A 14521-nucleotide genomic window follows, 5' to 3' on the forward strand; every position below is an offset into this window, starting at 1 on the left:
CGGGGGCTGCCGGGGGCGCACCGTGCGCCTACTGCGTCTGCGCGAGCCGTCTCGAGGCTGGAACCGCATAGCCGCTGCGGGCCGTGGAAAGAGTGTCTTGGAATAGTCCGCCGACAGGTACAGGCGGCCTTCTCGAATTGTGTTAAGGGCCAGGACGCGACACCCCTGCGTCTTTAAGGGCTTCAGATTTGGCTTCTGCGGCCGGCTGGACTCGCTGCTGGTAGGCCCGGACCCTTCCCACTGCTGAACCAACGGGAACGCGGTACCTCCGTGAATCTGCCAATAGAGAGCGCTCGGCCGTGGGCAGGCGGGGCCTCTGAGTCTTCCAGCATCTGGAGCCCAGCACCTGAGTGCGTAATTTTGCCCATCTCCCACGCTTTCTTGCCCCAGGATCTTTCTTAGCTTTTGCGCACCGTTAGCATGAGAGTGCACCTTCAGAGGGTCCTTGATCTCGCAGTATAGCCCCATGGAGCCGTTGTCGTCTTTTGCTTTATTTGTGGGTGTGGTTTTTCTAGCATACAGAAGTGTTATTCGCTGGTGGGCTTGACGTATTCGAAATCAATTTTCATAGATACTGTGAGGTTGGCAGTGGGCGTATTGCACCACTAGAGGGCAGTTGTTCCAAATCAGAGCATTCTCCACAAATGCTGATCTGCCTTTTTAGCAGGCTCTTGCCTGTTCTCTCTGTCTTGCCTGGAGTGCTGCTTGTGTAGAGTTGATTCCTCCGTCCTGGTGAAGCTTACTTCTCAGTGGAGAAGAGACAATAGGAAAAACATGGGGACAGTCAGGTAGAGCACAGAGAAATACAGCAGCGAAGGGGGGAAAGGATATAGGAACAGGAGAGCTGGCGTCTTAAGAGAGCATCTGGAGGAGACAAGAATGCAAGCCCTGCAAAGTCCTGGGCAGCTGCTAAAAGTGGAAACAGCCAGTGCACACGCAGGTCCACCTTGACCTTTTCTTCTTTCGTTCTTTGAACTTATCCTTATGCAGTCTCAGTCTCCCTCCTCCTCCTCCTCCTCCTCCTCCTCCTCCTCCTCCTCCTCCTCCTCCTCCTTCTCTCTCTCTCTCTCTCTCTCTCTCTCTCTCTCTCTCTCTCTCACACACACACACACACACACACACACACACACATGCACGTTGGTTAGGGTCTTGTCATGTAACCTGAGGCTGGCCTCCACCACACCTAACTTGTTTAAGGGGCAGCAAGAAACCGGAGAAAATGGCCGAGGAAGGCTAGTCATAGGAGGTAGGGGCAAGGGGACAGAACAGGAAGCCATTTTTAGGAGGTGGATTCTGATGAAATGGCTGACTCTGGCTGTGAGTTAGGAAGAGTCATGATGGAACAGTGCCTACTGTCAGCAACACCTAGGGCTGCTTCTGAAAGAAACTGCGGTAAGTAGGAGGAGGAAATGAGCTGCAGGTGTCTGGGTATGTGAGACAATTGGAGAAGAAAGAATAAGAGGGGGGACGTGGGCATTGAGGGTGTGGGAATAGTGGCAGGTGACACCCCAGAGCTTCAGGATTGTTGAGAGCACACGTATAATCCTGGGAGGACATGCTGGGGAGGAGCTGACCCTGGGCAACCAAAGGGAATGAGGAAGGAATTCCAAGCCTTGCAAGGAGACTGCTTGCAGATCTGGGGCCTAAGTTAAGTGCTTTCCGACTCCATGTAGAGCATGGATATTTCAAGTAACACCAGGGTTGTGAAACATTCCACTCTGCCAAATTGTAGCTGCTTGTCTAAAACATGCAAAAGTTAAAATGGCTCCCACTGTCAGATGTGTGTCCATGTGCCCTGGGCTGCATCTTTTGTTCTGTTTTTGTTTGTTTGTTTGTTTTTATTTTTATTTATCTTTTTTTCTGAGACAAGATTTCTCTCTTTAATAGCCCTGGCTGTCCTGGAACTCACTCTGTAGTCCATGCTGGCCTCGAACTCAGAGATCCACCTGCCTCTGCCTCCCCAGTGCTGGGATTAAAGGTGTGCACCACCACCGTCGGGCCTGGCCTGCATCTTTATGAAGAATGGTAGACAGAATGGGCAGACTTGTAGGTAGCTGCGCTCATAATTAGTGATGGGCAATGTGTATTGTGAAATGAACTCTTGAGTATAAAGAAGAGGGAGGAGAAGGCTCAAGGGGAGGGCGAGTACCAGGAGGAGATAGCCATCACTACCACCCTTATTGCTATCAGCCTGACATCACTGAAGTGCAGTAGGGAAGAGTGGGTGTCACTCCGTTTTTGCAGCTGGCACACATAGCTTCTGCACATTCTATCTGAAGAATCTGGAGAGCAGGCTCTTGCTGCTCTGTGCATCCCTCCCCAGCTCAAGCTCTATCTTGGATGCAGCACTGTGACAGTGAGCGGAGATTTAGATACCAGACAGACTCTGTGAAGATCACATCTCAGAACCTCAACTTCCTCCCCTCTTAAATGGACTATCCTTACCCAGATCTCAGAGTCCCTTCTGCATAGCTGCACTGTGACCATTGGTGTAGTCACAGATCACTAGGTGTTGAAGAGCAGATTTTAGTGCTGAACTAGCTCTTGTGGTTTGTTTTAAAGTGTTGGGTCACAGTTTGACCTTTGTGTTGTTGCTGTCATTGGGGTTAGACTCCTTACAGTGACTTTGGATGGGTTTGACTTTGATCGTTTTATTTTCTTTTTTAAAAGGCAAATTAATTGAAATTTTTTCTTTGTTTGAGACAGGGCCTTACCATGTAGCCTAGGTCGACCTGGAACTCTCTAGACAAGGTTGGCCTCAAACTCAAGAGACTCCTCTGCCTTTGCCTCCCAAGTGTTGGGTTTAAAGACTTGAACCACTATCTTAGGGTTACTATTGCTGTGATGAAACACCATGACCAAAAGCAAGTTCGGGTGGGGTTACTTGACTTAACTCCACATTATAGCCCATCATTAAAGGAAGTCATGGCAGGAACTCAAACAGGTAGGAACTTGAAAGCAAGAGCTGATGTAGAGGTCATCGAGGGATGTTGCGCATTGACTTGCTCATCATGGCTTGCTCAGCCTGCTTCCTTGTAGAACCCGGTATCACCAGCCCAGAGGTGGCCCCACCTACAACCTGCTGGACCCTTCTCCATCAATCACTAATTAAGAAAATATCCAACAGACTTGCCTACAGCCAGGTCTTATGGAGGCATTTTCTCAGTTGAGGCTCCCTCCTCTACCCTGTGTCTCAACATAAAAGGCCAAATTTAATTATTTTTTTGTTTTTGTTTTTTGAGACAGCGTTTCTGTGTGTAACAGTCCTGACTGTCCTGAAACTGTCTCTATAGATCAGGCTGGCCTCGAACTCCCAGAGATCCTCCTGCCTCTTTCTCCTGAGTGCTGGGATTAAAGGCTTGCACTAGCACCGCCCAGCCGCAAATATAATTTTTTTTTTAAATTTATGTATGTCTGTGCTAAGGCCAGAAGAGGATGTTGGATCCTCTGGTGTTGGAGTTACAGGAAGTTATGATTTGCCTGTTGTGGGTGCTGGGAAACAAATCAGGACCTATGGAAGAGCAGCAAGTGCTCTTAACCCCTGAGCCATCTCCAGCCTCATCATTTTTGACTGCTTACTTTAATATGGAGTAAGATGGTACCTGCCTTTGTTCCCCACCCCCACTCTATCCCCACTTCCTTCTGTTGTCTCTGCTGTCCTCCTCTCTCAGTTGGTCCTGTCCTCATGAGAACTGTGGGTCATGCCTTAGAGACCTTAAGTTACTGTGCTCTAGCCCCTGCCTTCTCTGGTCTTAATGTCTTCACAGCATCTGTAGGTAGTGAATGGAACAGATACTTTGTTGAGTGAGACTGATGCAGTTCTGTGCACAGGAGCTCAGAGTCCATCAGGAGCAGGCCGTCTTTGAGCTGTATCTGTCTTGTGTAAGGAGTGGGACAGGAGGGAGTCCACGGGAGCTCAGCAAAGAGTGGAGATACGGGCTTTAGCCAGAAAGGTAGGTGCTGAGGCTATGGGGGGAGGGGGACGGCGACACATCAGTGAGCTTGATGGGTGATAGGGGTTGAGGAAGGAATGAGAGGACAGAGGTGGTGATGTAACTAACTTTAGGCATGGAAAGTTCAGTGTCTGAAGTAGGAGTGGAGTGGGTGTCATTCAGATGAGACTGTCTCCTTTGGGGAACAGCATGGAGACATAAGGAACTGGCTCCACCCACACACGCACGCGCAGGGGAACACCCTCCAAGAGGCTTCCGCTGCAGGAAATAGAACCTGGAGGAGGAAGTTGAGGCCCCTGCAACACTCCTGTCTTGTAGAGGGTGAAGCTCCCGGGCTGCTGCTACCTTGGTCTGAGTCCTTGTTCTGGGCAGTCAGGTAGCCAGAGCAGGTCAGCAGGGAGGATCATGGTTAGCAGGAGTCTCCAGTTTCTTAAAGGGTTTGGTTTCCAAGGCTTTTTGATAACCCTGATAATAGGAATTGAGTGGGAGAAGCATGACCTAATCACGGCTGTAGAAACTTGGTTGACTCACACAGCTATATGCCTACATCAGCTTCAGTATAAGCTACCATGCTGATTCAGACTTTGGAGCTCCTTGGGGCTGGTCAGGAACTTGGAGAAGAGAATGGGTGAGCATAGAGAAGCCTTGGGGACAGGGAGAGGCAGGAGTCCTGGGACAATTATACTCTGCTGGGGTTGTTAACCCAGTTGCCAGTCTGCTTGCCTGGAATTCCTGAGATTGCTTTTGGCCAGAGTCCAGTGACACTTTTGGAATCTCTAGGTGTCACCCAAGGTGTCAGAAGCAGGTACATTACCTAATGTGTACTCATTGGATTTTCAAGATGTTCTGGTATCTATACATGTATGTCGTTGGCAAGTTAGAGGCCATTGAAGAGCTTGGAGTATGAATCAGGCACTTACTGCAGACCTCTCCCCACACCCTAGCTTCCTACCTAGGAATGGAGACTCAGCATAGAGTTCCATAAGTCCTGGTGTCAGTAGAAAGCTCTTGCCTTACCTCTTACCTGCATTAACTCAGGAACTCCCAAGGCCATGGTGTTAGCCTATGGCAGTGCATCTGCTGCCCTCCATGGTGCTGTTCCTGCCATATCTGAAAGGGAAGCAGAGTGCTGAGACCTCCTGTCCTTGCTGACATAGTAGGGTGCAGCTTGGTTTGTTCACTCTGAGTTGATACACGAGTATTCAGGTGCATCTCTGTTCATATTTTGAAGCAACAGAACAGGCCCTGAATTAGGAGCAGAGCTCACACTTCATCGAATCCATGCACAGCAGGACTCTGGGAGGCTGGCCTAGAGGCTTGGGAAAATTTTTCCTCTCTAAATTTGATAGATACCTTTTTTTTTTTTTTTTTTTTCCCCCGAGACAGGGTTTTTCTGTAGCTTTGGAGCCTGTCCTGGAACTAGCTCTTGTAGACCAGGCTGGCCTCAAACTCACAGAGATCCACCTGCCTCTGCCTCCTGAGTGCTGGGATTAAAGGCGTGCGCCACCAATGCCCGGTATGATGCATTTTTTTTAAAAAAAAAATTTGAATTCCGTATTTTAAAGTGAGAGGAAAACACTTGCTCATTTTAAGTGCTTTTCTGAAAAAAAAAAATTCACAGACGGGCATAACTTAATTTCAAAAATAAAAATACAGCTTCCCAATATTCTGCAATACGGCTTTGTTCTCTGAATTATAAGATGAAGGCAGCTTGAGCGCAGTGCAGACCTGGCATGGCAGCAGAAGGCATGGAGCTGAAGGCACAGACCCAGCTCAGCAACTTGCAATTTTTCTTCACTGGGAACCTATTTGAACTTAAATTATGCACAATAAATGTCAAATCTTCCCCCATTTATCTTAGTAACTTAGGAATCCTGTATATTGGGAAAAGCTCTTTGTACATCAGAGCTCCTTAACAATGTGCGTTGTCTCATCTTCTCGTGGGAGGAAATGTCAGCTTGATTGATGTGATCTGGGGAGTGAGGGCTGCTGTGAGGAGAGCCCCAGTGCACAGGCTTCTCTCTTCTGCCTTAGCTCTGATTGCTTGCTCTGTGGAAAGCCCTTTTAGGGCACCCTCTTCATATAAGCACCTGCCATCTACCCCATGAGTCACCTTGAGAAACATGCCACCATCAGGAACAGAACCCACACCAAGCCTAGTGACTCAGAGTCTCCCACCCATCCAGAACAAGGAAGAGACAGGTATGCAAGAATGTGTTCTTCAAAACTTAACCCCACGGTGGCCCCATGCCCTTTCCTCAGAGCCTTTAGAACTAACACAGTGGATGTCCAGGCGACTTGGTCTTATGAACTTGACAGAAGCTCCTGGGACTTACCCTAATCTGAGTGTCCAGCTGAAGCAGCAGTTCCCACCACCACACTCCCATGCAAGAACTAGGTGAATATAGAGGGTGTCTCCCTCGTGGGCAATGCCAGGATCCCAACAAAGTCGGGAATTGAAGCTTCTGTTCCACCAGACTCACCCTTCTTTCCCCTCTCTTGTTACTCTCACGTGGGCCAGTCTGACCTTGGACTCTGTAGTCCTGGATGCTGTTGAACTCCCAACCCTTCCTGCCTCTGTCTTCCCAATGCTGGGATTGCAGGTGTGTACCACCACACAGGTATATGCTAACACACAAGTGTGTGCCACCAGTGCCTCTCTAACGTTTCTGAACTAGCTTCTCATCATAAGTAGTTAGGAGTAACAGGTATAGCCTAGCAGAAGGAGGTAGGAGGGCACCAGAAAGTAAACTAAAATTCTACGTAAACCTTATTTGTGGCCTCAGTGAGAGATATTTTGTTATTGAGCTTCAGAGAGGTGGGAATCATTTATGGGTCCCCAGTCCATGTATGTATGTATATATGTATGTATCTCCATAGAAGTACCAGATGCCTGATCCAGCCCTTGGAGGAGCTTCCCTAAGCACAAAGCTGGCAGCTGGTGCTTTCCTCATCAGGGAACTTCTGCCCTCTGCTGGTCGAGACAGGGGAAACAGCTCAGTGCCACCTTGAAATCCTGAAGGAGACGAAGGTAATGGATGGGTGGAGATGATTGGAATTCTGTTTTCACAAAAAAAATCCTGGGAACAGAAATTCCTCAAGATCAGAAACCCCTGTAAGCTGGCAGAATCTGAACACATTAGCAAACCCACTGTAAGATCCTGGACAGAAACCTTTTATCAGCCTTTGGGGGGGCAGTGAGGTCAATAGGATGCATCTAAGCTATAGACATACCCTGTCCCTGACCTTTGGCCTTGGCCCTCACCTGCTGCCGGAGATGGGGGAGTGGGAGGAAAGAAAAGGGAGAGAAAAGTGAGTGGAAGGAGGGCAGGTGTGTGTGTGTGTCATCCTTGACAGATGACCTGGCCCAGTTGTCCTCACAAAGCAGACCATGTCTCTGCCCTTTGGGGTTCCAGGGAAAATGTCGCGACTGCCTCTGAGGCATGGCTGATTGTTCTGTGTCTGGTTCAAGGATGAGACTTTGGGGCTTAGGTCTTCACAAGGAGACCCAGCTGTCCTTGGCCAGGCAGCTTGTTTGTGACTGGTTTTGATAAGTGTAACCCATGTCCTTGGAAAACCATGCCCCTTGTACTCCTTGTGGTTTATTACTATTTTGATGTGGAAATCAAGTCTCAACTTAGAGGGGAAGGCATAGTGTCCCCTGTTCCGCTGAAGCAGGAGACTTAGATTGGCTAAGCCTTTTGGTCTGAGCTGAGAAGCAGAAGCCAAGCCCACTGGTTCTCTGGGGAGACAGAGCCTATCTGGCAGCTTCTGCCCTAGCTTCTCTCTGAGCTAGAATGTCTGACTGACTTTTTTTTAGTGATACCTGTCTCTCCTCAGCCTTCCTGTCAACCATCTGCAGGAGTCACTGTAAGAACCCAGCATCAAGCTGGGAAGTGGTGGCACACACCTTTCCTCCCAGCAGAGGTAGGCAGCCTGGTCTACAGAGTGAGTTCCAGTACAGCCAAGGTTACACTGGGAAACCAAAACAACAACACAACCCCAGCATCTGTCCAAAACTGCTGTTAGTGAAACTTCCCATGATTCCTCATGAAATGTGAGAGCACCTCTAAACCTTACCTAGACGTTGAAGCCAGCCAGGGAGCCTTAGGCCCCATTATGCCTCCTTGTGATCTGATATACCATTTCTCCATAGGCTAACCCTTTTCCAGTGCTGACTGTTGAAGCTGATGTATCAATGCTTCCATTCCCTGAACTGTGAGTGCGACCTCATTGGCACATGAGGTTTTGAATATAATCAAACTGAGAGATATTTAAAATTAATTTATTTATTATGCATATGGGTATTTTGTTTGCATTATGTCTGTGTATCACATCTGTCTAGTTCTTGTAGAGGCTGCTCTGGAAGAGCAGCCAGGGTTCAGTTAACTGCTGAGCCATCTCTTCAGTCCAAGTTGATGGTCTTGAGATGATGACCTGGTTATCTCTAACCCCGGGTACCCTGGAAAGTGATCTTATTGTAGAGGCAAAGGGAGAAAAACAGCGGAGCAGGTGAAATGGAGACTCCTGGTGCTACCACAGTGGTGTAGTCTAGTTGTCTCTGTGGCTAGAAGGCTGAAGGAAGGACCTTAGAACCTCCTGGAAGAAGCCTAGCCAAGCCCACAGTGAGGCTGCTTGTGAACGTCTGATATCCTGAGCTGAGGAAGAGCACACTTCTGTTGCTGAAAGTCATGAAAGTCATGGGCAATTTGTTAGAGTAGCTGAATAGCCAGTAACACCCTTCTTTCTCTGGGCTCCTTGTGATTGTTGACACTAACTCTTTACCAGAGGTATTATTTTATTTAATTTTTGAGATTATAATTGCAACTCTTCTCCCTCAAACCCTCCCATGTACCCTTTCCCACTCTCCCTCAAGTTTATGACCTCCTTTTAAACTAATTGCTATTGTATGTATGTATGTGTATAGATATATATTCCTAATATAATATGATGCTACCTGCATATATGTTTTCAGGGCTGACCATTTGGCACTAGACAACCAGTTAGTGTGCCCTTCCCTAGGGAAGACAACCTCTCCCATTGCCAGCTTTCCTCAGCTGCCTCTAGTTCTTTGTGTAGGGTTGGGGCTTTGTGGGCTTTTCCCTGTCCACTTTGGCATGTCCATTGGTGCTGTCCTTTTTCAACTCATGTTTGGGAAGTCACGTTGGTGAAACGTTACGGGTGTAGCTTCTGATATTGCCAGAAGACACGCTCTTATAGCCAACAAACTTCCTGATCATCTGGTTCTTACGGTCTTTCTGCCCTCTCTTCTACAATGTTCTCTGAGCCTTAGGTGCAGGAGTGTTTTGTACATAAATTCACTGGGACTGGGCTCTACAACTGCATTTTGATTGGTTGTGCTTTTCTGTAGTGAACTCTGTTGCAAACAGAAGTTTCCTTGATGATGGTTGAAGACTACACTTACCTTTGGGTATAAAAACAGACAAATGTTTAGATTATTGTTAGGGATTATTGTGGTTTAGTAAATTTGTGGTTGTAGATTCTCCTCCAATATCTATAACTTCACAGGTACTTGAGTAGTTGGCTAGGTTTCCAGTACCAGGCCTCATTTCTTTCTCTTTGAATGAGTCCAGTTAGAGAGCTACTGGTTACTGCCAAGGTTTATGTGCCACTATTGTACCCATAGGGTATTGTGACGTGCTGGTCATCGATGTGGTTCATAAGTGTCACAGCTGGGTAGGACTGTTGGTTAACTCCCTCCTTTGGAAGCTTGCACAGTGTCTTCTTGTACCATGAAAGCTAGCCCTCAACGAGGGGACATTTAGGTCATTTCTAGGTCAGGGATCTCTGGAATTAGTTTCTGAACAGCTATCTTCAGTGCATGGTATCTTTAGCAATAGGGGCTTACCTTCCCCTCCTAGGGAGTGGTGATAATCCAGGACAACGGCAGTACACTGTATATTTTGTCTCTTGGACAGTCCGACCATTTCTTTCCATCTTTGACAGGTTTTCACATAGTAGAAGCTTTGCATTTTAGAGAACTCCAGCTTAGTTTTCCTTCCACAACTGTGGTTTTGGTATTGTGTCTAAAAAGCTCATTGCCAAACCTGAGGTCACAAAGGTCTTGTCTATTTTTTTTTTCTTTTTAAATATTCTGTGTTTATTATACCTGTAATCTGTTTGATCTACTTTTGTGAGAGGAGTCCATATTTGGCTGAGTTACTTGATTTTGGTCTGTGGACATCTGGGGATTTCAGCACCTTTTGTGAAATAGGCTTTCTTTGTACCATTGCTATGTCTTAGCTCCTTTGTCAAAGGATCTTGTGTGAGCCTAATTCTGGACTATTTCATCCCATTGTTTATATTTATTTAGTATAATGCTGTCTTGCCTTTTGTCACTATATAGACTTATTTGAAGTTAGGTAGTGTCGAACCTCTGACTTTGCTCTGTTTTTATGATTCCGGAATTCTGATGTTAACCCTTTTGGTGCTTATGCACTCTTGTAGGACTGGTACACAGAAAGGCATGGGATTTTGTGTGGTGACTCTTTCGTGCAGCCTGGCTATGATCACTTATATCTTCCGGGAGGTGTTTCTGTTGTCCATTCGTTGCAATTTTCCACACAGACAGCCGAATAATTGGAATAGAGACTTTGTTTCCTTTGTTCATCTCCCTACGTTTTCCTTCCCTTCTGTATTCTTTTAGCTTCTATTAGCTGGGACTTCTATGATGCCAAGAAGGAGTAGTGACATTGGCTCCCAGTCTTGTACTTCCTGATCACAAGTGGAAATAATTTACTTTCTCACCAGTCAGGAAGAAACCAACATTAGTTTTTTTTGTAAATGTTCTTCTTTCTTAATTTGGGGATTTCCACTCTACTAGAATTTTTTTTTTTAAATATTTATTTATTATGTATACAATATTCTTTCTGTATGCCTGAAGGCCAGAAGAGGGCACCAGACCTCTTTACAGATGGTTGTGAGCCACCATGTGGTTGCCGGGAATTGAACTCAAGACCTTTGGAAGAGCAGGCAATGCTCTTAACCACTGAGCCATCTCTCCAGCCCCTCTACTAGAATTTTACTAGGTTACTTCTTTAAAATCAGTTTATAAGACTATTTTCCAGAATCAACAGTGGAGACATTTCTAGAACCATCTCTCTCCATACTACTGCTCTGTAGATGTTGTCCTTACCCCATTCCCTACAGACTGGCCCCTCCTTTCTCTGTCTCAGCCATCCAGTCTCCACCACTTGAGCCTTTCCCAGGCCTTTTCTTCATTTTGGAAAAGTAGCCAGACAACTAAAGGTTCAAAATGGGATCTAACCAACCAGTTGTTTTGTTTTGTTTTGTTTTGTTTAGGACAAAGTTTCCTTTATGAAGCAGATTTAAGCGTCAGCTTGCTCAGGTCGTTTCTCCATTGCCTGTCTCTTCGGATTCATCACCACTATGCGTCATGCTTCAGGTTTAGGTCCTGCTGGGAGAATGTCAGATGAATTTTTGTTGGCATATGTGAGCAACATAAAAGCTGGCCCAGCTCCTCAAGGCTGGCTAGGTTCCGGCCCTCGGAGTAACCTAAGTGCTCCACCAGCTGTGCTGTCTGGACTACCACTAAGTGCAGCACCCTCTGCTTTGCCTTTTCGACCAGCACCAACAGGAATATATCCCTCCATTCCTCCAACTGGACCACCACCAGGAACCCCAGCATCCTTTCTTCCTCCTGGACCCTCATGTCCCCAACCTAGTGGTCCTTATCCAGCCCCTGCTATACGGGGCCCTGGTCCCACAGGGCCATATGCTACACCAAATATGCCCTTTCCAGAGCTACCTAAGCCATATGGTGCACCCACAGATCCAGCTGCAGCTGGTTCTTTAGGTCCACGGGGATCTGTGTCTTCTGGACTTTGGGCATCAGGAATGGGAGGGCAGCATCCCACAGCTCTTCCTCCAGTGTCAGGAGCACTGCCTGTTCCATGGGGTACTGTGCCACCGGAAGCCTGGGGACCACCAGCACCATATACTGCCCCTGCAGGATCATATCCCACACCAGGACCCCGTTCTTCTCCAAATAATCCATACCAAGTACCTTCAGGACCTTCTGATACTCCGCCAGTGCCTGGTGGCCCCGATAAAACGAGCGAAGTGCCAGGTGGCTCTTCCCGTCCTGAGGCATCCAGCCAGGAGAGCATCCCAGAGACCACTGGACAAACGAAGCAACTGAAGGTAGATGACAAACTCATCAAGAGGAGGCGTCCTAAGAAGAAGAGTAAGCCAGTAACTTGGGGAGACATCAAGACTTTAACTCATGAAGCTGAGACCTTGGGGAAACAACAAGGGCACAATACTACTGACCCAAAAATGATGCTGTTATGTTTAATGACTATATTACATGTTAATTCTCAGCGTAGCAATGCAGAATCAAAGTGATTTTTGTCAGCGGGGATAAAAGGCACACCTGTAATACCTGTAATAAATAGTATGATGTTGTTTTGCCAAAACAAAAAGACCAAAAAAAAAAAAAACAAAACACTACCACCAGTCAACTTTTTTGTTCTGGACTTTGTCCATCTTTGTGGGCTTGGTTGTTAGTGGGGCACCTTCAAGGGACAGCTAGGCACTCAGGTTTCACCAGTATATCAACCAGCATCAAGTTCTGGCCCGCTCTATTGCAGAGGACACAGAAGCAACAACAGCTCAGGGCTTCCCAGTACCCTTGTTCTCCGTTAGGATCTGTCCCTATTCTTCCAGGTCAGTGACCAGTGATCAGGGCCGCAACACTTCCTGGGTTCCTAGTGAAGACCAGGCCTAAACCAGGAAGAAGCTGTCCCTGAAGCTTGGCACCTGCCTCTTCTGAGACCCCTTACCCTGGACCTTCCAGTTAGGCACTCCTCCGCCTTCACCAAGTTTCCTTGGTTGGGGTGTCAGGGTTGCCTCAGAGAGGCTCCCCTTTTCAGATGCTACATGCACTTTGTGGGTGACGTGCTGCTACATGTGACCTTGTTAGAAGGAAAATACTGACCGTGGTAGGAAACACAGAGATGATGAAAGAGACTCACCACAGGGTGGCGCTCTTGTATCTCATTTTAAGAGGATTTTTTTTCCCCCCAAGGTAACTTTTTTTTTAAAACTAATTTATCTGCAAGATGAACAGGAGGCCTGAAGTGAGATGCAGTACTGCTGTGACTTTGGGCTTGCCTTCATATTCTTCCTCCTTAGCGTCTGTTGTTTCAGGTGTGAGTCATTTGGCTGCCCCTGCAAGAAAAAAGGAACAAGATGCTCACTGTTTATTGGATTTGTTGGATTCTGAGACGTCTGATGAGCTGGGGAAAGGGCACACAGTTGTGCACTGGGAACTGGACTGGGGATCCTGAACACTGAGCTACATTTCCCCACTGCTGTGGCCTCTAAAGAAACGCTAAATATTCCATCTGGGTTTCATTTGTTAAGAGGAATCTAGTTTCCTCTAGAGTTCCTAGATAGACAGAAATGTGCCATTAGTGAGTTTTCCAAAAGGCTCTGTAACAAAAGGTTTAGAAGTTTTCTTTCGCCTTGGCACTAGAGAAAGGTCTGTTAAAGAGGAAAGAAGCTGTGGGCCGCTCACAGTACCCTGAAACTCCAGCTCCAGGGGACCTAATGCCTCTGACTTCCACGGACATCTGGACTCATGTGCGTATTTACACACAGACTTGCACACACACACATGAGTATAAATAATAAACATTTAAAAAGAAGCTATGGGCTAGGCGCTAGCTCAGTTAGTAATATGCTTGTTTGGCATGCATAAGGCCCTTTGATCTCCACATCACATAAACCGGGCATGATGTTACACATCTGTAATCCCAGCACTCAGGTGGAAGCAGGAGGATCAGGAGCTCGAAACTACCCTCGATTCATAGTGAGTTTGAGGCCCCTGGGTTACACCAGACTGTCTCAAAGCCGATTTACCAAATTGCAGGTGAAATTGATAGAATTATAGTTCTCAAGGCCCCACCTGTGCAGAGCTGCAGTGCAGGATTGGATCCTTCACTAAGGCCAAAACTAAGCATGAGGAGTCCTGAGAATGGGACGTCTTGTGGCCTGAGGTAGTGCGAGATGGCCAATTCCAGGGCAAGGCCACAGTGAGCAAGCTCTGTCTAGATTGTAGCAACCAAGAGAGACACTGAAGGAGCACCTTCCTATTGGGTGGAGTGGTGGGGACCCTCTGCTCTCACCTGCAGGATTGGATTGTGCCCTGGGTCTCCTAGCACTGAGCCTGGCCCAAGCATCTGGTCTTTGGGTTCCTGGATTTTCCAGCCATGCTCCTGGCCTCTAGGAAGCTCTGCTTGGATAACAGGCTTCTTACCTCTGGCCTCAGGCTGAGTGTTTCCAAACCTTGAACAATCTTCTACTTCATAGTGGGCAATGGGGTGTGGGGGCCTTGAGTATCAGCCTCAATACCCCCTCAGGGCTCAGGAGGATCTGAGGTTTTTTTTTTTTTTTTTTTTTTTTTTAATATGTTACCTCTGTGTTCTTTATTTTTCATGCGAGGGGAGAAAGCGAAGTGAAAGGACCTGGAGAAGAATAAGAAGAAAGAAGAGTAAGGGCTGATCTCCTCGAGGTTTCTAGTT

General features: G+C 47.2%; 1 protein-coding gene across 11 annotated transcripts; it reads left to right on the plus strand.

The window, feature by feature from the left end:
• Positions 1 to 29: 29 nt before the first annotated feature.
• Positions 30 to 12936, plus strand: LOC130879412 (MAPK-interacting and spindle-stabilizing protein-like). Of its 11 annotated transcripts, XM_057777923.1 has the most exons (7): positions 30 to 350; positions 5988 to 6155; positions 6273 to 6351; positions 6475 to 6556; positions 6834 to 6984; positions 8110 to 8171; positions 11277 to 12936. In XM_057777923.1, the coding sequence occupies exon 7, from the start codon at positions 11364 to 11366 to the stop codon at positions 12339 to 12341; it is 978 nt and encodes a 325-aa protein (XP_057633906.1). In that variant the 5' UTR covers positions 30 to 350; positions 5988 to 6155; positions 6273 to 6351; positions 6475 to 6556; positions 6834 to 6984; positions 8110 to 8171; positions 11277 to 11363; the 3' UTR covers positions 12342 to 12936. The 11 variants fall into 11 exon arrangements, with proteins under 11 accessions (XP_057633906.1, XP_057633904.1, XP_057633905.1 ...); XM_057777921.1 differs by lacking the exons at positions 6273 to 6351; positions 6475 to 6556; XM_057777924.1 differs by lacking the exons at positions 6273 to 6351; positions 6475 to 6556 and having other exon boundaries at positions 34 to 117.
• Positions 12937 to 14521: the final 1585 nt, after the last annotated feature.

The sequence above is a fragment of the Chionomys nivalis genome, chromosome 8, assembly GCF_950005125.1.
Source record: "Chionomys nivalis chromosome 8, mChiNiv1.1, whole genome shotgun sequence".
NCBI lineage: Eukaryota > Metazoa > Chordata > Mammalia > Rodentia > Cricetidae > Chionomys > Chionomys nivalis.